At 49.6% G+C, this 24980-nt stretch overlaps 1 protein-coding gene across 37 annotated transcripts in view; it reads left to right on the forward strand.

Annotated features, from left to right (window-relative positions):
* Positions 1-24980, forward strand: part of JAKMIP3 (Janus kinase and microtubule interacting protein 3) — a 179096-nt gene that overhangs the window by 147600 nt on the left and 6516 nt on the right. For 7 of the 37 annotated variants that reach the window (XM_051982739.1, XM_051982768.1, XM_051982767.1 and 4 more), the window contains 7 exons: positions 264-332; positions 426-503; positions 6438-6641; positions 7036-7101; positions 8965-9010; positions 9095-10137; positions 10463-10631. In XM_051982739.1, the coding sequence (XP_051838699.1) occupies positions 264-332; positions 426-503; positions 6438-6641; positions 7036-7101; positions 8965-9010; positions 9095-9174 (543 nt within the window). In that variant the 3' untranslated portion in view covers positions 9175-10137; positions 10463-10631. Of the gene's footprint in view, positions 1-263; positions 333-425; positions 504-6437; positions 6642-7035; positions 7102-8933; positions 9011-9094; positions 10138-10187; positions 11123-24980 lie in introns of those variants that run through there. The other 30 variants (XM_051982770.1, XM_051982771.1, XM_051982772.1 and 27 more) reach the window with 25 other exon arrangements.

Here is a 24980-nt window from a genome sequence, read left to right on the forward strand (position 1 = left end):
CGGGGTGAGTGAGCGGCAGACAGACCCACGCCAGTCTCTCTTCATCCGGGACTAGGCTCAGGATTAGAGCTGGGAGAACCGACCCTTCCCGCGGCACAGGTCGCTGCGAGGGGCTCCTTGTGAAGGGTCTGGGAAGCCCCTGAGAGCTCTTGCTTCTCGCTTCCTTCCCCGCTCAGCCCTTCTTGGCTGTCTCCTGATGCGTTTGGGTGTCCTCTCTGGCCACATTTTGCATAACCTTTGACTTCGTTGTCTTTTCCGTCCAGTGGCTCCAACAGATCGAAGTGACCGAGTCTGCCCTGCAGCAGAAGATGGTGGATCTGGAGAATGAGAAGGTAGGCGCAACTCTGACACAAAGCCGTGTTCCAGGCCGGGCGGCCGGGCGGCCGGGCACCCTGACCCAGTGCTGACCTTCTCTCTGTCCTCAGGAGCTATTTAGCAAGCAGAAGGGCTACCTGGATGAAGAGCTTGACTACAGGAAGCAAGCTCTGGACCAAGCACACAAGGTAAGAGCCGAGGGCCCCCAGTAAAACCCCCAGGCTTTGAGGGTGACCACCATCGGGGGCACCTCCAGCAGCCACCGGCAGAGCTGGCAGCTGAACACGAGGTGAACGTCCCAGAGCTGCAGGGAGAGATCTGGTGCCCCCTCCTGAGAGCCCCCTCCGCTCTTCCCGGAACACGTGTAAGGGATCTGGGGAAGCACATTAGGAGGGTTCCCGACAGGCTGGAGAGCACTGAGGGTTAAATCGAGGCAGGCAAGCTAGGTGAGGGTGACAGCAGTGAAAGACATAGAATGTTGCCCAGTGAGATGGAGGAAGAAGCTGGGGCACTAACCCGGGAAGAGAAGATTCAAGGAACTTCTTGATGTTGGTTTTCAAGGGTTCGAAAGACATATTGAGAAGGCTTTGGTTTGTGCCTGGTGAGGAAGGACTCGGAAAAATAGAGGGAAATTGCAAAGGAGCCAATTTAGATTTGCCATCAGGAAAAACTCTCTGCCAATTGTAGCCCCTCCCTCAGTATCACCTTTGAATTCAAGCTAGGCAGCCTTCGTCAGGTCTAGCGTAGAAGGGCAGGTATTCCCGGTCGGGTGTGTGTTAGACTAGTAGCTACAGGGATCCCTTTGAACTTAGCTTTTGGCCATTTCTTAGCTTATCAATATTATAAATATTCTTCCTAGGGGCAGCTAGATGGTGCAGTGGATAGAGCACCAGCCCTGAAGTCAGGAGGACCTGAGTTCAAATGTGCTTTCAAACACATAACATTTCCTAGCTGTGTGACCCTGGGCAAGTCACTTAACCCCTCTTGCCTCAGCAAATATATATATATATTCCTAAATGGTAGCATCTACAATGGAACAAATTGATACTTCAGATGTGATATGCTCAGTTTAAGTCCAGCAGGGCCTTCACCCAAATGCTTTAGACACTGGACTCTTTGGAGGAAGCCATAATCCACAAAATCATTTTCTAGGCCGCCCTATCATACAGTTAACTCTTGTTGGACTTGCAACCCACCAGAATCTCCATATATTTTCCAGATTGACTCTTATTTTGACATTTCCTCTATCTTGTACTCATAGTTGACTTTTATAACACCGATGTAAGATTTTATATTTATCATTAATGGAGCTTATCTTTTTAGATTTGATCCCATGTTCTAGTCTATTGGGTAATCTTTGGGTCCCGATTCTGTCATCTAATATGTTAGCTGGAATTTTGAGAAGAAAGATATTTTATCAGTTAAAATGGCAAATAACAGACATCCCCAGATCCCTGGAGTACAAAACAAAGGCCTCTTCCCCATCATTCAGATGAGAGCTTTTAATGGCTTCCTGGCAATTCCAACACATCCCAGAGCACTAAACGGTGACACACTCACATCTCTCCCTTTTTCTGCAAGAACGGTGTGACACAATGTCGAGTGCATTACTGAAATCAGAATAAATTCTATTTATAGCTCTTCCCTGATCTTCCAGTCTAGTAATCCTGTCAAGAAAAGGAAATGAGGTTAGTTTGCCATAACCTATATTCGATGTGGCGCTGATGATTTTTAGTGATCGCAACTTCCCTTTTGAGACGCCTACAAATCTCATTAACATTGTTTTTTATTTTATTTTCTGAGAATGACGTTAAGCTGATCAGTCTAGAGTTTGTCGAAACTACTTCCCTCTCGTGAAAATTAGAAAAAAGTCTCAGGGTCCAGTATCTTTTTCCATTTAAAAGTATTTATTATCTTTTTTACATAAATTTTATTTTTAAATAATTCTCTGTTATCAAGAGAGTTCACTGGCCCAAAGAATAAAAAAAACAGGTCTAAACAACCAACCAAAACAAATAACTGCCCTCATAGTAAATATTCCATCCGTAATCACTCACTTCTTCAGGGAAGAAAGGACGGAGGGCATTTTTAAATCTCTTCTTCAAGGTCAAACTTAACCTCTATAATTGTCCAACATTCAGATTTTTTTCCTTTTTCATTAGTCTTTACATTATATTGTTATAGTCATTAAATACAGTTTCCCAAGTTCTATTTACATCACTCTTTCTCGGTTTACATGTCTCCATGCTTCTCCACCTGCTTCAGTCTTTGTTTCTCGTAACACTGTTACCTTTGTTTTCCACAACCATCCCCAGCTCATGGGCTTCTACTTTACCTTTCTTCTCTTCTTGAAAAAGTGCTACCAGAAGTACTTTTGGATACGTTGGACCTTCCCTTCTGTCTTAGTATTTAGGGTATATGTAGTGATAAGGATCTCCAAAGGGTGTGGATGTTCTATTCTAATCATTTCTGTAGCATAAATCCAAATTACTTTCTAGTATGGTTGGACCAGTTCATAGCTTCACAAACAGGGTATTAATGTGACTATCTTTTCATAATATTGACTAGTCCCATATTTTCTCATCTTTGCTAATTAATTAATTGTAAAAAGAGAGACCTAAAATTTTTATTTAAAAAATTTATATTCCTTTAATTATCATTATTGACCTGGAACAATCTTTCATGTGGTTGTTTTTTTAATTCACAATCTTTTGTTTTACTTTTCTCCATATCTCTATTTTTTAATACAAGATCTGGTATATAGCAGACTCTTAAATATTAGTTGACCCACTGGTTGACCTATCCATAGGGAGAAAGGCAGCAGTGGAACCATCACTTCTGCCAGTTCTTTTGGTCTTCTAAGAAGCAGCTTAATTACTTGAATTCATGAAAGTCACAAGATATTATGTGATTGCGTTTTCACTTAACATAAATCTGCATCACGTCCTATTCATTCTATTCTTCCTAGTCCAAAGATTATTCTCCTGGGAGGACAAATAGAAGCAAAACACCCACTAAAGAGTTCAGCTATTTCACCATTGTTGACATGACGTCTCCCTTTTCTAACTCTTCCTCTAACATCACAACATTAATCCATTTGGGGACTTTTCCGGGAATTAAGCCGATTTTATCGGCTTTGATTTGGCAAACACTGCCATTTTCCTTCTGAAAGCCAGGTTCACATTTGCCTTTATTCAGTCCTGTGTTCTTCGACCACGTCCAAACTCTTCCCAAGATTGCTTGCTAGGGCTCATCCTTCAACCTGTCCTCAGATATCATTTATTAGAGGCTCTTCACTTTCCGGTTTGCCTTCATCTGCATAGATTGAACACAGTCTGGATGGGAAGGGATGAGCTTCTTCACTTACAATAAGATTTCCAAGGTCTGGGGATGATTTGGTTTAAGGTTCAAGAGGAAGTTCCCAAGAGAACACATACCTCTGTCACAGCCAGAAGGCTGTGGGCCGAAGGACCGAAGATCTCTCCATTTGCTCAGAAAAAAAACCATATTTACAGGGAATAGAGTCTATTTTCGGAGATTCAGATCTTATGTTTACCCACCTTACATAAGCACAGCTACGCCTACTTTCAAATGAGCAAGAATAGTTCATGTTTATGTCTATATGTACATATGTTCAATATATGTACATATTGTATAAACAGGTTAGTGGAAGACCCAAGAGATATACATTATTGTGCACACACACACACACATACTTATCATGTATGTGTATATATGTGTTGCACTGTAATTGTATATATGCACGTGTGTTTTGCATATAACATATGAGGGCTTCGTCCTTCATTCTTTAAGAGGACCGGTGACGTCAGGAAAGTGATGTCTTTGCTTGCGAGTGAATTGGATTTCAGTGAGATGGAGCCGTGCAGTCATCAGTCTCACTCTCTCCTCTAGAACCAAGATTTAAGTCAGGATGACTGGTGGTGGCCCTGATGCACTGAGAGACCCTGGCCTTTTTAAGCCAAAGGTTTGCTTGAGGCAACATCCATTTGGTCATTAAAGGCTAGGTAAAATCTGGGGCCAAAGAGGGCCTCGTTTTCTAAATCTGGGAGAGGAAGACCGTCAGAACATCTGCCCAGAAGAGAAACAATTGCTATTTACGTGCCACCTGAAAGCTAGAAGGCAGGGAGGGCTGAAGTTTTCACTGGGGAAGGGAACATCTACCTGGATTCATTGACTCATGTTATTTTTCAGGCTTACAAAACAATTTACATTCATTACCCAATGTATTCAGTAAGCCCGGCACTGTGCTAGGCACCGAGGATACAGAGACAAAACCGAAATAGTCGCAGCCCACAAGGAGCTTAGTCTTCTGATTGTCTCCTTCGTAATAGTCCCGTGAGGGAAATCTGACGAGGAGCTGTCTCTCAGGGCACGGGGACTTTCCCCAAGTCCCATGGATTATTGGGGAGAAAATCCAGGTCTCCAAACTTGGGACCATAGATTTAGAGCTGGAAGAACTTGAATCATCCAGTCCAATCTCCTCACTAGACTAATGGGCACCACTTTCGAGAGGTAAAAAGCCTGTCTGTGGTCAGAGTATCTGCAGAACTGGGATGATTCACACCCAACTCTTCTCAGTCCAAATCTAAAGCTCTTTCCATAGCATCCCATCTGCCAGTCATTCTAGAGTGTAGGAAATGTGAAGAGGAAGAGAGAGAGGAAGCAATCCTGAATCCAAATCCAGGAAGCTTTTGAAAGCCAGACCTAAAAGGGGGTTAGTTTAGAGGGTTAAGTGAGGATTTTTTTCCCTCCTGCATCAACAGCAGAGTTGTATGATGAACCTCCTTCTCTTTTAAAAATTTCCCACAACAATGGGCTCGAGTAGAGTCTGTTCAAAGAGCTGATTTTGGTCTGCTTCCTAGTCCTGCCAGTTTCGTGTCTGATAAGTCATGAGAAGCTGCCGTGGACTGCAAATGATCATAATGCATTTTTTAAATGTAATTCAAGAATATTTTCCTTCCAGCCCCTGAAATCTATGGCCCGTAGGAAGCTTTCTTAACTATCTACATAACCAAAGCAGGAGAGCTGTGGGAAAAGGCCCAGATGCCATCCCTAAGATGGGACCAGGTTCCCACATGGGAGCTTGCACTGTCTCCAGGCCAGCTGGAATTTTTAGAAAACCACAAAGTAATTTTCATAATGATTTTGCCCAAGGAAAGAGCAACATTCATTGAAGAAGATGCTATATTTAAAAGGGGAAGGTGGTTCATGAGTTTGCCTTTCCAACGAAGTTTATGGGAGTTCACATTTTGTCCCGATTGAAGAATTCTCTGGATGTCAATGAAGCATTTTGACCTCGATAAAAACCAAGCAATGATTCCCTGGACTCGTTCTGGTCCCGAGCTGACTCGAGCGAAAGCACCATTCTGGGGAAAGGAGTACCTTTCATGGCTATATTTATTATCCCTATATTTACTGTCATTAGGATGCTGGAAAAAACCACCCACCCACCCATCCATTCTTCCATCCACTCATTCATTCACTTTCTATTTGTCAAGTGCCTCCTATGTGTTAGCCTCTATGCTCGTCACTAGGGATACAGAGACAAAAAATGACAAACCCTGTCCTCAAGGAATTCCATTTTATTGGGAGAAAACAACAAATACTTAGAGCACTGGGATGTCATTCCTATTAATATATTCGTTTTAATGGATCCTTTTGTGCAATATATCCAGCAACAGTTCTCAAGTCTCAATGTTTTATCCAATAACCTTGTGTAGAATGGAAAGAAATATCAGTGATGGGCAGAAGCTCTTGTGTCTGGGAGAGAGCAAGCCGATGGTCCTTCAGTGGGGGGGGGGGGGAGAGTGAGCGGACAGGGGGACTGTGCACCTTGGAATCCCTGGGTCTCTTGGGATAAAAGGGATAAAGAAAACCGGGAGGACATGGAAGTCTGACGAGGTGACCATCCTGCCCCAAAGCCCGCTGGAGCATCTTGTTGCCTCCCCGAGAAAGTGTAAAGGCCCCACCTTGGCATTTCGGTCCCCACTTAGTGGCTCCGCATTTTTCAGTCTGCCACCCGTGCCCGCCGGGTGCCCGAGAATCCTCGCCACCCCCCGAGGGAACCTGGCAAGGACTTCTCTCCTGCTCTTTATCCTTAGCAAATCCTGGAGCTAGAGGCCATGCTCTATGATGCCCTTCAGCAGGAAGCTGGGGCCAAGATGGCAGAGATCCTGTCGGACGATGAGCGGGAAAAGCTAAAGGTGGCGGTGGAGCAGTGGAAACGCCAGGTCATGAGTGAGCTGCGGGAGCGGGATGCCCAGATCCTGCGGGAACGCATGGAGCTGATTCAGCACGCCCAGCAGGTACCGCCGAGGGTTCCCTGAGCCTGGGCAGAGGGAGCCTGGGGCCATGACCCCGACATCATGCACTGAGACATCCAGTCTCCGGGTCCCACTACCCCCAGCCCCGTGGCTCACCCAGGCTTTCCCTGGTGCCGGGCAGAGCTTGGGGGCAAGGCCCAGCCTCGCGGGGCTGCCCGTGCCCACCCCCCGAGCGGATGGCCAACCTCCCGCCTTCGCTCGCTTGCTGCCGCTTTGCCAGCCTCCGGAAGTGAGGGCCCGTCTGCGGGGGCCTTTCCACGCAGGGCTCGGCACGCGGCCTCGTGAGCAGGCACAGGTCCCCGTGGCCCCTTTTTCTTTTGGCTCCCGCGAGCTTGGTGACTTTTAAGGGATTTTTTCTTGATTTTCCACTTTGCAGAGGATAAAAGAGCTGGAAGAGAGAATCGAAGCCCAAAAAAGACAGATTAAGGAACTGGAGGAAAAGGTAAGAAAGGCTGATGCCTCTGTGACTCATGAACCGGGCAGGGCCCGGCTGGCGGGAGTCCCTGGCCCAGGAGCCAAGGGCCCGTGGGGGAATTAGGTCACTGGCCGGTGGGACAAGTCATGTGCTCAGGACACAGGCATTGCCCGGAGCTCAGGAAGTCCGGGCTTCAAGCCCTGCCCATGGGACTCGGCAAGTGACCTTATTTCTTGAAGCCCTGAATGAGCTGTGGAAGGGCCCTGATCTCCCTCTTAGAGAGAAGTGCTTCCTTGGGAACTCCCTGAAAGCCAGGGGCCCCCACCCGTTCCATCACAAGTTCAAGTGTGGAAAGCAATAGGAGATGCTCGGATGCTCCGGCAGAAGGGCCTCTTGGCTGGCTGCTGCTGGCCCCGAACTTGAACCCTGAACCGTGTTCTCCATGTCAACGCATGCTTTCTCTGCCCCGCTTTTCTCTAGTGCGTCTGCACGACATGGAGCTGACACAAAAACTTAGCCAAGAAACTCCCTCGCTTCCTTGTCCGGGCCCAGAACTCATCACACGTCACAAGTCCTTGGGGTTTCCACGTGGTGGATTTCATCTAACTTTTAGAGCCACTTCAACCCCATGAGATAGGTTAGGTAGGCGATGGACCCCTTTTACAGAGGAGAAAACTGAGGCTCAAAGATAGCTCAGAAACTCAGAAAACTGAGGCCAGAGTAGCAGGGCTGGTAAGCAGAAGGGGCAAGATGGGTTCGTTTCTCAAGTTGCCAGATCAAAGGCCTAACAAAAAGACCTTTCTAAAGTCAGAAAAAACCTGGATTTAAATCAGAGTTTCTGAGTAATTACTAATCTATTAATAATAATTAATTAATCAATAGTTTGCTAATGATCAGCTAATAATAGATTGCTAATGATGGCCAATGGTTTCCTGGTAACCAAAGACACCTAATGAGGACAACACATGCTTTGACTGCATTTTTGAGAGGCAGCTGGGTGGCTCAGTGGATAGAGACCAGCCCTGAAGTCAGGAGGACCTGAGTTCAAATCTGACCTCAGACATTTAACTCTTCCTACCTGTGTGACCCTGGGCAAGTCACTTAACCCCAGTTGCCTCAGGGGGGGGGGAAGTATTTTTGAAGGGACTGTCCCTGACCAGAGAAGTCAACCCTGATTAGTGGGTGTGTTAGTGAGGAAATGGGCTCAAAGCCTTTCTCTCCCCCCGCTGAGAACAGGGCTTGATCACGAGACTCGGCCGCTTCCGGCACCCTGGACCCAGCCCGGTCTGGCTTCTGTCTTCCTGAGCTGGGTCATCTAAACTCCGATGGAGGGGGGCGAGGGCCCGGGCAAGAGCTCACCCAGATTAGGTTCTTCTGACACTACGCAGAAGCCAGGCCTTCTGTTTGTGGCTCCCACCCAAGATGGAGGAGCGCGTTCTTCAGGACTGAGGCAATCTGCCCTTCAGAGACTGGCTGACAGGCTGGCCCCGAAGCAGAAAATAAAGAGAAAAGGCTTTAATCCCATTTAATCACCATTCTTAATTGAACAGCTAAATAATTGCCCTCAGCTGTAAAAAAAAGTCTGGAAGTAGCCCGGCTCTGATGCCCTTTCAGCTCCAGGTCTTTGCCCCGTGCCCCCCTAAGCCAGGAAGGCCCGGATTTCTCAGCCTGGGACTTGTTTATCTGTGGACAAATGGCCTCCCCAAACCCCACCCTCCCAACCCCTCCTTTGGGGTCACCCGCCCCTTTCTGAATGGCAGCTCGCCCTATTCTGCCTTGACGCGTGGGCTCTTCTTCACCAGACACACTGTAAATTCTGTTTTTTCTCTCTTTTCTTCCGTTTCCCCCTTTCTTTTCAGTTTTTATTTTTGTTTTTATTTTTCTCCTTAGCTTTCATCCTTTGGTCATAGTCCACCCGGGCGCCCAACCACAAGGGGTGAGTAGCCTGTTTGACTCTCTGGACCCTCCGCCATCTTGCCCACTTTCCGGGTCTTCACCCGTGTCTCTCTGGATGTTTCAGCTTCCAAAAGAAGACAGACGACACCTTTCTCTCCTCGGAACGGACAGCGACGGTCGCCAAGGCAACCCCCCGGACGTTAGGACCTCCGCTTCTGACTCTGTCTCCTGATTTCGTCCCCGAAGCCAGAAGAGGATTTATTCTCGGTGACCTCCTCCTGGAGCGGCAGGGAGAGAGAGAGGGTGAATTCCAGCTCGGCGGGCTCTTCTTCGGCACCCGCCCCTGGGTGACCGTCCGCTTTCCACGAGCCAGAACCCCCGGAACAGCCTTCAGCCCGGCTGGAGGGCGAAGTCCTCATCCCGGTCCCAGGAAGAGGTCCCGGTCCCTGCCGTGCAGGGAGTCTCCCTCCCCCCTTCCTCTCTTTCTGTCTCTCTCTCTGCTTCTGTACAGAAGTGCCCACCTCCTGTGCGCTATGTTGCACGCCCCTGCTGTTTGTTGTAACACAAATCTCTAAGGAAGGACGCCGGAAAGAACGGGACCTCTGGCCGCCAAGGGTGGGGCGGGAAGGGACGGTCGCGTCCGCAAGAGTGGAGGGAGACGAGATCCCCCCATTTTGGAATTCCCAGGAACAGTGGGCGCCTCTTCTCCCTAAACCACGAGAACGGGCGAATGGAACGTGGCCCGGAGCGGTCGGCAAGGAGAGCGGCCACCAGGCGCTGACAGTCCCCGGGTCGTCTGACGACCCCGGCTTCCAAGATTAGGCCTAACAAGGGGGCTCGTGCCAGGTCCTTAGATAACAATTACGGTCCATTCAACTTTGACCTGTGTCCCCCAGCCCACCACGCTCCCGTGCCCCCGAGGAAGACAGAGCGACGCTGAGCCGAGGGCCAAGAGCGGGCTGGGATGGACCGGCTCCAGGAAACTGGGCAAGTGAAGGGACTCCTCAGGGGTGAGCAGGGAGAGAACAGTGACCGATGCAAGGCCCAAGAACAGTGACCGAAGCAAGGCCCGAGAACAGTGACCGACGCAAGGCCCGAGAACAGTGACCGACGCAAGGCCCGAGAACAGTGACCGACGCAAGGCCCGAGAACACCGGCCGACGCAAGGTCCGAGAACACCGGCCGACGCAAGGCCCGAGAGCACCGGCCGACGCAAGGCCCGAGAACAGTGGCCGATGCAAGGCCCGAGAACAGTGACCGACGCAAGGCCCGAGAACAGTGACCGACGCAAGGCCCGAGAACAGCGACCGACGCAAGGCCCGAGAACAGCGACCGACGCAAGGCCCGAGAACACCGACCGACGCAAGGCCCGAGAACACCGACCGACGCAAGGCCCGAGAACAGCGACCGACGCAAGGCCCGAGAACACCGACCGACGCAAGGCCCGAGAACAGCGACCGACGCAAGGCCCGAGAACAGCGACCGACGCAAGGCCCGAGAACACCGACCGACGCAAGGCCCGAGAACACCGGCCGACGCAAGGCCCGAGAACAGTGACCGACGCAAGGCCCGAGAACACCGGCCGACGCAAGGCCCGAGAACAGTGACCGACGCAAGGCCCGAGAACACTGACCGACGCAAGGCCCGAGAACAGTGGCCGACGCAAGGCCCGAGAACACCGACCGACGCAAGGCCCGAGAACACCGGCCGACGCAAGGCCCGAGAACACCGACCGACGCAAGGCCCGAGAACAGTGACCGACGCAAGGCCCGAGAACAGTGGCCGACGCAAGGCCCGAGAACACCGACCGACGCAAGGCCCGAGAACAGTGACCGACGCAAGGCCCGAGAACACTGACCGATGCAACGCCCGCCTTGGGCGAGCCACCCAAGACGGTGTCTGAGACAGAGACGCAGGGAGCCACGAGGAGGCTCCCTCCCCCCCACCCCCAGCCGCAGTGCCCGATCCCCCACTGGCCCGGCCAAGGCGGGATGTTCCAGGTCCGGCAGAGAAGACCCGTCACCTAACACTCCGACCACCCTTTCCCCGACCCATGCTCCGCTACCCCGGTCTCCCCATGGATTCCTCCAAGAGGAGCAGGAGAAACACCTCGATCTCCCCAGGAACTACGGCGCCGACGAGCTGAGCGAAGGTAAGGAGGAAATGGGCCACGAGGAAGGACCCGAGTGATTCTGAGGTAACACGTGGCGTCCTGCAAAGGGATGGGCTCGCCGAGCCTTGCAATGAATTTCTGCTCTAGCTCCCAGGGAGGGGAAACTGAGTCTTGCAGCGCTGAAGGGACTTGCCAGTGATCACAAGTAAGCGCCGACCCCAACCTGAAGCTCTCGAGCCGCCTCTAGGGCCGCTCCCGGCTAAGCTGGGTTCAGGGGTGCCGGACACAGACCCCACTGGCCTCCTGTGAGGTTCTCCCACCCAGACGATGGAACCCTGGGCGGGCTCGTTGGCCATGTCAGGGCTGTTTTAATTATGTTTGATTGGAACAACAAGGTGAACAAATTGTCAGGTCAGGAGGAATCCAATTCTGGATTCCGACTCTTACTAGCTGTGGGATCCTGAGCAAGTCACTTCATCCCTGTCTGCCTCAGTTCCCGCATCTGTGAAATGGGAATAATAACAGCACCGCCCTCCCAGTGAGATGATAATCGTAGAATGCTTAACTTGGCACACAGTAAGCCCGGTTTTGCTGCGTGTCTCGTGATGAATTTCTGTTTCTCTGTGGCTGCCTCTGAGCCCGGCTCCCTTTCCCGGGTGATCCCTTTGGGGAAAACCGTTCGCCCCCTTTGTCCGTGAAGGGCTGTTCCAGCTTCACCACGAGGGGTCGGGGTGCGTGCGTATAAAGCGAACCAAAGCGTAGGACTGGCAGTCTCTGCGGGACCCGAGAGCTCCGAGAGCTCCAAGAGCCGCCCTCCCACACAGGAGGAACCAGCCCAAAGAAGAGGGGCAGGGGCTAGTGCAAGAGCAGACAGGGGAGGGGCTCAAAGGGAGGACCCTCTCCCCCTCCCCCATCTGTGCTTCTCTCATGTCTCTCCCCAGCCTTCTCCGTGTGGCTGTCTCTTTGTATGTCTGTCTCCTGTTCGGTCTCTCTGTCTCTCTGCCTTCCCCCAGGTAGACGCAATCACAGCTGCCCTAATCCCATCCCAGGGCTCTGACCCACCCTGATTTAGCCCTGGCAGCCTCCCCTCCCGCACCTCGGCCTCCCCTCCCGCGGCTCGGCCTCCCCTCCCGCTCCTCGGCCTCCCCTCCCGCTCCTCGGCCTCCCCTCCCGCGCCTCGGCCTCCCCACCCGCGCCTCGGCCTCCCCTCCCGCTCCTCGGCCTCCCCTCCCGCGCCTCGGCCTCCCCACCCGCGCCTCGGCCTCCCCTCTCGCACCTCAGCCTCCCCTCCCGCATCTCGGCCTCCCCTCCTGCGGCTCGGCCTCCCCTCCCGCACCTCGGCCTCCCCTCCCGCGGCTCGGCCTCCCCTCCCGCACCTCGGCCTCCCCTCCCGCGGCTCGGCCTCCCCTCCCGCTCCTCGGCCTCCCCTCCCGCGGCTCGGCCTCCCCTCCCGCGGCTCGGCCTCCCCTCCCGCGCCTCGGCCTCCCCTCCCGCTCCTCGGCCTCCCCTCCCGCGGCTCGGCCTCCCCTCCCGCACCTCGGCCTCCCCTCCCGCGGCTCGGCCTCCCCGGTCCAGGGACAAAGTCCTTGCTGCCCTGCCCGACCTGCGTCCCAGCAGGATCCCAGGGCTGGCCGGGCCTGCTCCGCCCGCTCCCATCGGACAGCCCGTGCCGGGGGCCTAGCTTGACCCCGAGGGATGTTCACCGCGCGGGACAGCCGGGTGTGGGTGCTTCGGTACAGACACAGGGGCCGCTGAGGGCTGCCTCCTTCTCAGGAGAAGTGCCGGAGCCGGCTGGCTTCTCCGGGGGAGCCCGGCCTGGGAAGGGATACCTCTGTCAGGGGGAGTGGCCAGCCGTCGGCGGGAGGGGGATAACCTTGGGGGGCTCTTCACTTGCTTCTTGAAAATAGCTCCAGGGAGGTGGGCTTGACTTGGTCATTTTGTCCCAATGCGTTCTCCCAAGTCCGGAACGTTCTCCTCATGCGCCTGCGACCCTGAGCTTGGGCCTGCCTCTCCTCTCCTTCTAGAGAGACTTGGCTTGCGGGAGAAGAAGGGCATCCCATCCGTGAGGTCGGCTTTGGGGGTGTGTCCGGACGCCCCCTGGGCGGCATCAGGGGACCCTCAGGAGGGGCAGTCGGCCTAGGAGGGGCCCACGCCCTGGGTCAGGGGCTCTGGCCTGGCCAGCAAGTAGCAGGAAGGCTTGAAAGCTGGGCAAGGGCTATAGGCTGGAGACGTGAGACTCCACAGAGAAGCCCAAGTTCAAGTCCCTGTTCTGGGACAAATGTCCTCTTCTCCTTGGGTCTCTCGGTAAAGGAGCAGGAGCAAGCAGCCCGTCTCGGCAGTCCCCTCCCCTACTGGCCCCCAGAGTCCTGTTGCCCCAGGTGGACACGAAGAGACCGAAAGCTGATGGAATAAGGGAGGGCAAGCGCCAGGCTCGGGGGGAGGGCCCGAGTAATTGGGCAGCGGAGGAGGCGCCGGCAGCCCCGGGGGACGGGCCGCCCGCTCCATCCTTCCGGAGCTACCTGCTGCGCAGAGTTGACAGAGGAGCCATTTGGACTCAGTCTGGGCAGTGAGGCAAGAAGCAAAAGGTGCTGACAACTGCTGCCGCTGTGGCTGGAGGCCAGTTCTGAGGCCGGCGCGGGGTCAGCGCTCAAAGGGAAGGGAGCTCCGCGGGCGGCGGCGGGGCACCCCCTCCTCTGCCTTCTTCCAGTCTTCCTTGGCGAGATGCCGTGCGACCTCACAAGCACAGATGCAGGAGATTTGCTAAAAAACCAAGCGGTTTTTGTGTGGTTCTGTGGCAGGGAGGGGGAGACTCCCAGACTGCCCTCCCGTCTCCACCTTGAGGCCGCAGCTCGGTTAGACCTCGACCGCAACTGGGACAAACGAGGGAGGGCGGCCCCCAGTGGCTGCTGGTACTTTCATTCTTCATTGGGATCTTTCTTCCATCCTTTCCTTTGGATTACTCCAGTAGCCTTTGGGGGACGGGGGTGTTCCTGCCTGCCTAAGTCTTCCCCCTCCAATCCATCCATTCACCACTAATGTGATTTTTCTCAAAGTTCAGGTCTGACCAGTTACCCCCTACTCAGCAAACCCCAAATCCCTAACACTCAGTGTAGTGCTCAGCACATAGTAGGTACTTACTTATGGATCCCTCTTAGCTCACCCAGAGCCTCCCCAAAGGTCCCCAAGAATCAGCAGAACTGAACCTCCCCCCCCCAATCCTGAGAGCACCGGCAGTGTTCAACATGCAAAGTCCCTCCCTGCTCCTCTTCCTGTGTCTGCAAAGCAAAGCATCCATCCCCTCATCTCTCCAAAGTGGGGGAGTCTATTCCCTCATCTCCCCAAAGCGGGGCATCCATTCCCTTGTCCCCCAAAGCGGGACATCTGTCCCCTCATCTCTGCCCCCTCATCTCCCCAAAGCAGGGCATCCGTCCCCTCATCTCCCCAAAGCAGGGCATCCGTCCCCTCATCTCCCCAAAGCAGGGCATCTGTCCCCTCATCTCCCCAAAGCAGGGCGTCCGTCCCCTCATCTCCCCAAAGCAGGGCGTCCGTCCCCTCATCTCCCCAAAGCAGGGCGTCCGTCCCCTCATCTCCCCAAAGCAGGGCATCTGTCCCCTCATCTCTGCCCCCTCATCTCCCCAAAGCAGGGCGTCCGTCCCCTCATCTCCCCAAAGCGGGGCATCTGTCCCCTCATCTCTGCCCCCTCATCTCCCCAAAGCGGGGCGTCCGTCCCCTCATCTCCTCAAAGTGGGGCATCCATCCCTTCATCTCCCCAAAGCAGGGCATCTGTTCCCTCATCTCCCCAAAGCGGGGCATCCGTCCCTTCATCTCCCCAAAAGGGGACGTCCGTCCCCTCATCTTCCCAAAGTGAGGCGTCCGTCCCCTCATCTTCCCAAAGTGAGGCGTCCGTCCCCTCATCTCTCCTACAAGTAGCCGCGCGGTCTTCAGGGACAGACCTTTTTTCCTTTCAATGAACAGTGTATGAACATGAATCCGTAGTCGTCACGACTCCCGTTTTCCTCATCCTGACTCGGCTGTGTCCCATCCCATCATGTGGATCTTTGTGAGTCTCTCTGAGCTCTTGCTGATAGCTCTTTATACTGCACAGTCCCATTCGTGGCCTGGGCCTTTTCAGCTCCTCCTGATGAATGGGAATAGCTTTCAAGGCTAAGGAGCTCAGAAGTCCACTCTCCTCCCCCTCCCCCCAACTCACCCAACCCTGCATCTCCAGACTGAGCTTCTCGATTTCCTTCGAATATCCGTTTTCCCGGGCTTTCCTCTTAGCTCGGGAGACATCTGAGGCCCGAGGAGTCTCAGCCTGCTGCAAGGATGTCAACAGGCCATGACGATGGGAAATAGACAGAAAGACCTCAGAAACTTCTCGGGAGAGGAGCCTGTCCGGCGGGAGCCCAGTTAGCTCTGTCCAGCCAGCACCCCACCCTCAGTATCTGCACCCCCTCCTGGCGTAGGGTGAGAGAGAAGCCTTCCAGAGAACACTGGGTCCTCCTCTTCATGCTGAGATCACCTCTCTACTGGGGCCATTGCCAACTGGCCTCAGATCCCATTCCCGTGGAAGGGAGCCGGGAAGGAAAAGGCTGAGCTGGCTTTCAGTTGCAGTTTGAGGAAGGAACAGAGATCATTGACCCCTGACCCTTACCTAGTGCCACAGGCCTGGGGTCAAGTCCAGCACAGGTCATGGGGGAAGCAGTGAAGGGCTCTGAGGGCACTTATGGACGAGTATATGTCTGATGAGATGCAAAGGACGGTCCTCTGAAGGGCAGCGTTTGAAGAATGGTCCTGCAGAATAAGGAGGAAAGAAATCTCCAGCTCCCCTCAGGTGCCCCCCCTCCTCAGTACTGGCTTTGGAACCGAAGGGTGAGCCGGGAGGCTGGAGAGAGGCGAGAGAGCGGGCCATGTGGCCCAAGCTGGGCTCTGTGCCCCGTGACAAAGAGCAAAGGGAAGCTGGGGCTTCTGCTGAGGACGAAGCCCTCGTGGGGGGCCTTCCCACCACTCACCACTCTCCAATCACAGGATCATAGCTGGATGGGGCATCAGAGGCCACTAAGTCCAACCCCTTTTTCAGAAGAGGAAATTGAGGCTCAAAGGGGTTAATTAATTTACTTGCCCAACCAGTAAGTTTCTAAAATTGGATTTGAAAGGACCCCATCTACTTACTGCCTCTTCCTCCCTCCTTCCTTCTCTCTTTCTCTTCCTTCCTTCCTTCTTTCCTTCCCTCTCTCTCTCCTTCCTTCCTTCCTGCCTGCCTGCCTTCTTTTCTTCCTCCCTCTCTCTTTCCCTTCCTTCTTTTCCTCCCTCTTTCCTTCTCTTTCTCTTCCTTCCTTCTCTTCCTCTTTCCCTTTCTTCCCTTCTTTCCTCCCTCCCTGCCTCCTTCCATCCTGGCTGTCTGCCTTCTTGCCTTCTTTCCTTCTTTCCTTCCTCCCTCTCTCCTTCCCTTCCTTCTTTTCCTCCTTCCTTCCTTTTTTTTAAATGCATAAGATTTCAAATAGTTTTATCTATAATGCAATACAAGGGGACTCAACACAATATAACCTAATTCATTGTAATGCAATATTGTATGATGTTGTCTAATACCACATGGTACATGAGTAAGCTCCTTGAGGACAGGAACTGTCTTCTGTTAACTCCCCTCCCTCCAAAAAAGAGCCCCCCTTTTTTTCTTTGTATTCCTGGCATTTAGTGCTTACTAAATGGTATGGTATGAGCATATTGTAGTGTAGTAAAGCATTATCACGTATAATGTCAATACCATGACAATATGGTCAAACATGGTACGTGCTTATAGCCTACGATTACATGTTATAGCATGATGTAAACATGGTATATATCTAACATTGTAATAACATGGAATAATCACGGTCGTATAATTCTTATAAGTGTATGTATATGTACATATGGATGTTGGAGGGAGCGAGAGAGAGAAAGAGAAAGAGCAGAGAGAGAGGGAGAGGGACGGGCATAGGGAGGGAGAATGAGTGTGTATGTGTGTATGTGTTCCTAGATCCTAGTGAGATGGAGAGTCCCTGGGCCTTTTGGAGTGCACCCAGCCCAGCCTCCTTATTTTATACATGCAAATTCTAAGGCCCCCCGAAAGGCCTAAGTGGCTTGTTCTGGATCACACAGGTGCGAAGGAGCAGACTGAGAATCAACACCCAGGTCCCCGATCCCAAATCTCCTGTTCTTTCCACAACTGGGAGGCCATCTGCCCAAAGTTCCCATCTTTGCATCTGTCCACACAGGGGACAACTGAAGGGCTTCTCCCGGCTTTCTCCCACATAAACCTTGCCCATTGGGTAGGCTGAAAAGGAAGGGGGGACATTAGTTCCAGAGCTTGGTCTCTTTCGGGGGGGACATCAATTCTCATAGCTTGGTCACTTTTGGGAGGCCATCAGTTCCAGAGCTTGGTCTCTTTTGGTCTCTTTTGGGGGGGCATCAGTTCCATAGCTTGGTCTCTTTCAGGGGGGACATCAGTTCCAGAGCTTGGTCTCTTTTGGTCTCTGTCAGTGGGGACGTCAGTTCCATAGTTTGGTCTCTTTCGGGGGGGGACATCAGTTCCAGAGCTTGGTCTCTTTTGGTCTTTTTTGGGGGCATCAGTTCCATAGTTTGGTCTCTTTTGGTCTTTTTTGGGGGGCATCAGTTCCATAGTTTGGTCTCTTTCGGGGGAGACATCAGTTCCATAGCGTGGTCTCTTTTGGTCTTTTTTGGGGGCATCAGTTCCATAGTTTGGTCTCTTTCAGGGGAGACATCAGTTCCATAGTTTGGTCTCTTTCGGGGGAGACATCAGTTCCATAGCGTGGTCTCTTTCAGGGGAAGAACCCATTTGTCTAAGGCTGGCTTGTTAACGTTCCCTTGGCTTTCTTCCTCTGAAAAGCTCAGCGCCTGACCTCTGGAGTTCCAGGGAACCCCAGGGCCCAGGCCTGACTAGCATTTCCAAGCCCCTCACAGCTGGGGGCTGCTCTCCACTGGTAAACAATTGATTGACTCCATCTGTCCAGACCTTCCCGGTCGCTGTTGTTTCTCGGCATTCACAGCTCCCTTCCCAGTGTTCTGCCCTGGCCTGGACAGTGGGAAAGCATAATGTCTCCATGGATACTGGGAGTCAGCCCCCTGTGTCATGGGACACTTTTAAGCCTTTTCCTGCAGCCTCAACACCTCGGGTTGTTTGAAGAGAATCTTTTGGCGACTACAGGATATCCTTGCAGTCCTGATCCCACTGTTCTCCTGGGAAATCAGTGGTTCCCGAGGGAGTCTCAGATGGACTCTAGCAGACTCCTCTGATCGGCCTTTAAGAGCCTTGGCTGTCTTTAGCCTCCACTCTCAGCAAGTCCTCATCACTTCAGTGGTGCATTTTGTGAGGGGCCGGGGCTTATCCTCTGGCGGAGAACCCCAGAGCTCTGGGGGATGTCATCTTGCTGGGGCCCCACATTTTACAATCCTAGAAGAGGAGAGCCAGAAGAGCAAACCACTGTGTCTGGTGTCTCCATAAAAGTCCAATGGCCGGATCTCAGAAAGGATGCATCTCAGGAAGCTTCTGGGAAAAGTGCTCTCTGTGTTGGCGGTGGGGTTGATGGCCAACAGAGAGGGCTGGAGTCCAGTGAGCCAGAGTCAGATCCCGAGCCTGGCCCTTACTAATCCCTGGGCAAAGCCTGAACCCATTTCTTCCTCTCCAAAAAGGCAGGTGGCGGACTCTGTGGCTTCTGAGTCCTTCAAGCTTAGGATCCAGGACACAGGGGGAAGGCGGCTCCCCACAGCAGGCGTAGCTTCTGCTGGCTGCTCTGAGCAGTTCAATAGGATCACAGCTCCAGGTGACACTGGCATCCATCTATCGGCAGCTGTGCCCATGCATCGGGCCCCCTGGACTGAGCGGGACCAGGGAGCCAGGAACCAGGAGAAGGGGCTTTCTGCTTTAATCACTACCCCACAAGAGGAGCTCTTCACTGGAGCAATGGTTAGCAGGGTTTGAGAATGAGTTTTAGATGGGACAGCACGTCAAATGAAGGGTCTGCAGAATAAACCCAGGAAATGACAGCTGACTGTCCCATCAGTTTGAGCCCAGTACCACTGCCCTTACCCAAGGGGACAGAGGATTCTGGGTGGACAAGTTGATAGCCACTAATTGGGCCCATCTGTGATAAGCACTGACTTCTCCAGAACTAGGGAGGCCATCTGCGGGATCTTAGACAAGTCCCTTCCTCCCTCTCACATCCAAGGCTCTATTCCTGTCTGCAAAACGAGTGTCTCAGTGCTCTCCTTGGTACAGTGAAGAGCAAGAGGAGGTGCTCTGTTAACTATCCTTGGCTGGAAGCCCAGTGATCCTGGGACCTCCCCCTGCAGAACAGACAGTGCCTCAGTGGTTTCACTGTGCCATGATTTTACAGAGGCGGAGTCGAAAGGGCCCAGCTTGAAATCAGGGAAAGCAACCAATCACACCTCAGATGCTACTAGCTACGTGACAAGGGCACCCAGTGAGCCCTTGAGAAGGTCGGAAAGGATGGCGCTGGCGCTGGGTTTGAAATGAAAAATTAAGGGTTGGACGCTTCCTAGGGAGAACAGCCCGGGTGCATTTTATAGGAGGAACCTGAGCTCTTGGGGCAAAGTCTTCTTGTACCAAAAGCACTTTTCTCTGTGCTTCTCCTCTTGGAGCTGTCCACAGCCTTGGGTGCTGATGAGCACCTCTATGCCTGAATGCTCTCTCCTCGCTGAGTCTCCCAGGTACTCCTTTCTCCCAGTTCTCCTCCAGCAGAGATGACTGCTCTTCCTCAGTTTCTTTTGTGGAATCTCTGGTCAGGTCTTGGGTGACCCCAAGACTCCATTCTGGGCTCTCTCTTCTTCCTCTACACCAATGATCATCCTTATACAAGTTGATTTCCTCAACTTCACTTGAACAGCTCTACCTTCCCTCCTGAACATCTCCAACTGCCTAGCCAGACAACTCAGAGTGGAAATCCAACAAACGGTTTAAACTCAACACACCTAAAACTGAATTCTTTCTTCTTCCATCCCCCTAATAATGGAAGGTAGAATTTTACCTAGGAGGTGGAACTGAGGAGATCTCCCTAATCAAGTTGCCTTTTTGTAGCCTGTATTTATTTTCCTCGACCATGTTTTAAGGTCACACAAAGTAATTCTAATCCCTCTCCCCGAGGAGAATTCTAATAATGACATGATGATAATAGTAAGAATAAAAAAGAGTATAGATGCCAGGCACTGGGCTAAGTCCTTTGAAAGTACCTGAAATTTCCCTGGTCTTCTCTATTCTTTGAGCTGAATATTTCTAAATGATTCAACCATACTTCCACCACTTTCCTACTACTGTGTTTACTGACTGTATCTCTTGGTAGAATGGAAGCTTCTCAAGGGGAGGAATAGTTTGTTTTTGTCTTTTGTCCAGTGCCAGTACAGGATCTCGTAAACAGTAGGTACTTAATAAATCCTTGTGAGATTATGTTGGATCAGAATTCATCTTCAATCATCCCTTCGTTTTATAGATGAGGAAACGATCCTAAAGAGGGGAAGTTGGTATCCAGAATCTGATGGTCATGGACAATGTGGTATTTACTCTTGGATCTCCTAGAAGCTCTACATGGGGCCACTTACATTGTCAACATTTGATTGATGATGTAATGCCTTCATTTTATAGATCAGGATATTTGGTTTCTTTATTATCATATGTTTTCTTTTTCTTTCTTTTTGTTAAATTAAAATAACAGTATGGCTTTATTATTTGTTTTTAAAAAGGTAAATTTTATTAAACACAGGGAGATAAAAGTTAGACTGAAGAGTGACAGTACATACAATCTCTATTAAAGGAAACAGAGCCAGGTGAAACTGAAGCTTTTCACTTTTCAAAATAATGCAGGTTTAATTGTCTTCAGAGCTCTTCGCATGTTCCTGCTTTTTTTTTTTTTTGCCAATTCCTTTAAAGCCTGCCAGCTGTTGAAGTATAATTTGAAATTCTTCAGGCCTTTCTGAAATCATCCCACTGGTCATTTTTTACCGAACAATAATATTCCATAATCTTCATATACCACAATTTATTCAGCCATTCCCCTATTGAGGGGCATCCACTCAGTTTCCAGTTTCTGTCTACTACAAAGAGACCTGCCACAAACATTTTGGCACATACAGATCCCTTTACCTCCTTTAAGATTTCCATTGCTGGATCAAAGGGTGTGCACTGATAACTTTTTGAACATAGTTCCATAATTTGAAGTTCTTTAAGTTCATTTTTTGAAAGCTTTTTATTTTCAAAACATATATAGATAATTTTTCAACATTGACCTTTGCATTGACCTTATGTTCCAAATTTTCCCCTTCTTCCCCCCACCCCTTCCCCTAGATAGTGAGCAATTCAATATATTATACATGTTAAAATATATGTTAAATCCAATATATGTAAACATATTTATACAATTCTCTTGCTGCATAAGAAAAAGCAGATAAAAAAGGAAAGAAAATGAGTAAGAAAACAAAATGCAAGTGAACAACATCAGAAAAAATGAGAATGTTATGTGATCCACACTCAGTTCCCATAGTCCTCTCTTTGGGTGTAGATGGCTCTCTTCATCAAAAGATCATTGGAAGTAGCCTGAATCATCTCTTTGTTGGAAAGAGCCACAACCATCAGACTTGATCTTTGTATGATCTTGTTGTTGCCATGTACAATGGTTCTGCTCATTTCACCTGCTGGTCATTTCTTATAGAACAATAATATTCCATAGCATTCATATACCATAAGTTATTTAGCCATTCTCCAACTGATGGTCATCCACTCAGTTTCTAGTTCCTTGCCACTACAAAAAGGGCCGCAACAAACATTTTTGCACATGTGGGTCCCTTTCCCTCCTTTAAGATCTTTTTGGGATATAATGCCAGTAGAAACACTGTTGGATCAAAGGGGATGCACAGTTTGGTAACTTTTTGAGCACAGTTCTGAATCGCTCTCCAGAATGGCTGGATCCATTCATAGTTCCGCCAACAATGCATCAGTGTCCCAGTTTTCCCCTCCAACATTTGTCATTATCTTTTCCTGTCATCTTAGCCAATTTATCATAGTCTTCTTATTGCTTACAAATTGTAGCTGTAACAGATGGCATCTCACATCTTCAACAGTAATTGTGCCTCATAGTATTAAGTGGTCTTTTTACATGTAACCGGATTCCATTTTTAATGTCTGGCTTCTCTGATTAATTTTGATGATGTTCTGCCTATGCGTTCTAGTGCATTTGGCTTACGGGGAAGCCTGGGGGCTTATCAGTGAAACCAAAAAGACTTTTGTGGAGGACCTGCTACAATGATTGCATAATTTTCTCCACTTTTATTTAGCAGCACATGTGAATAAAGGTGACCTTTGGTGGGGGTGAGCCAAGGTTGACACTTGATAGGGTTCAAGCCACAATTTGATCAGGGGGCCTGGACTCAAGAGAAGAGCAACTGTAGAACTGAACTAATTCACCAGATATTCAGGATAGGAAAAGAGTAGAGCATGGCTAGTGCTGGAGAGAGAGCCTGTGAGATCATTGAAAGGTCAAAGTTTTGACATTGCAATGTGGATGAAAAGTAAAGTTTGAGACATGAATGCAGAGGGAAAAATGGAAAACCAATAAGAAAGTGATCAGACAAGAGAACTTCAGAGTTCAGGAAGAGAGAGATGGGCCATTTGTTATAAGATCAAAGGTTTGATCATTTTTGTGTGTGGTTGAGGTGGGGAGGAGGAATAGGTCATGTGAATAAATAAGATTGAGGAAATTAGTAGTGTTTGGAAGAATGTCAGTATGTATGTTGAAATCCCCTAGTACGAGGACACAAATTGAGGCAGAGAAAAAACCTGTGAACAAGGCATCAAAATTGTTGAAGAAAGGGAATATCCTGGAACTCTGTAGACAACTACAAGAATTTTGATTAAGATGAAGATGTGTTGTTTCAGAAACTTAGATACAAATCTCTGAAAATTAGACAGGCAGATAATGACTCCACATGGGGACAAAATTTCTTAATCATTAGAATTTTCTGAATGGATTGAGCAGTGGTCTCTGCTTTTCTGGGTGGCTTTCAAAAAAGGTTACATGTCATGTTAAAAGATTACTGCTCATGGGAATTACAGGGGACAGCCTTGGGCTTTGCAGGGGACAGTCTCAGTTTTAGTCTTTGCAGGCCCTTCTAACTCTTATTCTTGAAAGTGACAACACTTCCATTTTTATAATTTTCTAGAAGAAGCTTAATCCTGCTTAATCCAATTGGATTAGAATTCCTTATAATAACCATCACAAAATCAGTTTGAGCTTTGTTTTCTTACCTCAATTTTTTGACAACTTTCTTGGGAATACATAGCCAATTCTTTTTCAAATGGAAATGGGGGGGAGAAGTGAGTATTTACTTATTGTCTCTATTATTTAGCAATCCCGGAGCCCTATTTCTCCTTTACTCATTGGCTGGAGATAAACCTAATTCTTCTTCATCATCCATGCACTGAATTTGCTATTGATATAATAATTTGTCAGTTTAAGTGTGTATTAAATATCTTGAAATAGTCACCATGGATTTTTTGATTTTGAAAATATTTCTTGATTGTCTATGGTACGTACCTCTTAGCATAATATAGTAGTCTTTTAATTAAATCTATTTTTTTGCTTTTGCTTTGACTGACATCATGATTTCTACCTCTGGCTTTTTTTTCCTCCAATTCAAGCATACTTTTTAATCACTAGAATTTTCTGAATGGATTGAGCAGTGGTCTCTGCTTTTCTGGGTGGCTTTTAAAAAAGATTACATGTCATGTTAAAAGATTATGTTCATGGGAATTACAGGGGACAGTCTTGGGCTTTGCAGGGGACAGTCTTGGTTTAGTCTTTGCAGGTCCTTCTAACTTATATTCTTGAAAGTGACAACACTACCATTTTTGTAATTTTAACTTTCTTTAACTTTTCTTTCTGTTTCAAGTGTGTCTCTTGTAAATAACATATTTTTGGATTCTTGTTTCTAATCCATTCTGATATCTGCTTCCATTTTATGGTTGAACTCAGCTTTCACATTCACAGTTACGATTACTGTGTATTTACCTCTATCCCATTTTCTTTGGTTTCTCTATTTCTTTGTCTCTCTGCCTCTGGGTGTGTGTGTCTGTCTCTTTCTCTCTTCAAAAGTCTATTTTGTTTCTAATCACTGCCTCCCTTAATCCTTTTTTTTGTCATCCCCTCTTTCTCTACTGGGTAAGTTACATTTTTAGAGACTTTGTGTGTTTTCTTCCCTCCCACCCTCTTTAAACAAGATGAGAGTGAGCTTTAAGCAGTGCCCATTATTCCTCAGCCATTCTTCCCTCCCTTCTAAAAGCTCTTCTTTGTATGCTTCTTTTAGGTGAGAAAAGTTGCCTTATTTTACCTCTCCCTTCTTTACTTCGGTACATCTCTTTTTCTCAGTGCTTCAATTTTGGGGAAATCGTTCCAACATAATCAGTTCACATCCATAGCCTCTGTTTATGCCCTTTTAATTGCTCAAATAAAGAGAATGTTCTTAATGTCTTATCTTCTCATTTAGGAATGTAAAGATTCATTTTGTTGGATCTTTTATGATTCATCTTTCATGTTTACCTTTGTATGCCTCTTGTGGGTCTCGTATTTGAATGTCAGATTTTCTCTTCTACTCTGGGCTTTTTGTCAGGAATGCTTGAAAGCCTTCTATTTCATTAAATATTCTTCCTCCCCCCCAAAAAAAAATTACACTCAGTTTTGCTGGGTAGGTGATTCTTGGTTGTAATTCTACTTCATTTGCCTATTAGAATATCATATTCTAGGCCCTCTGCTCCTTGAATGTGGAAGCTGCCAAATCTTGTGTGATTCTGACTGTACTCCATGATTTAAGTATTCTAATCAGAGCCAGAGCCGAC

Source organism: Antechinus flavipes, chromosome 2 (genome assembly GCF_016432865.1).
Source record: "Antechinus flavipes isolate AdamAnt ecotype Samford, QLD, Australia chromosome 2, AdamAnt_v2, whole genome shotgun sequence".
In the NCBI taxonomy this organism is placed as follows: Eukaryota; Metazoa; Chordata; class Mammalia; order Dasyuromorphia; family Dasyuridae; genus Antechinus; species Antechinus flavipes.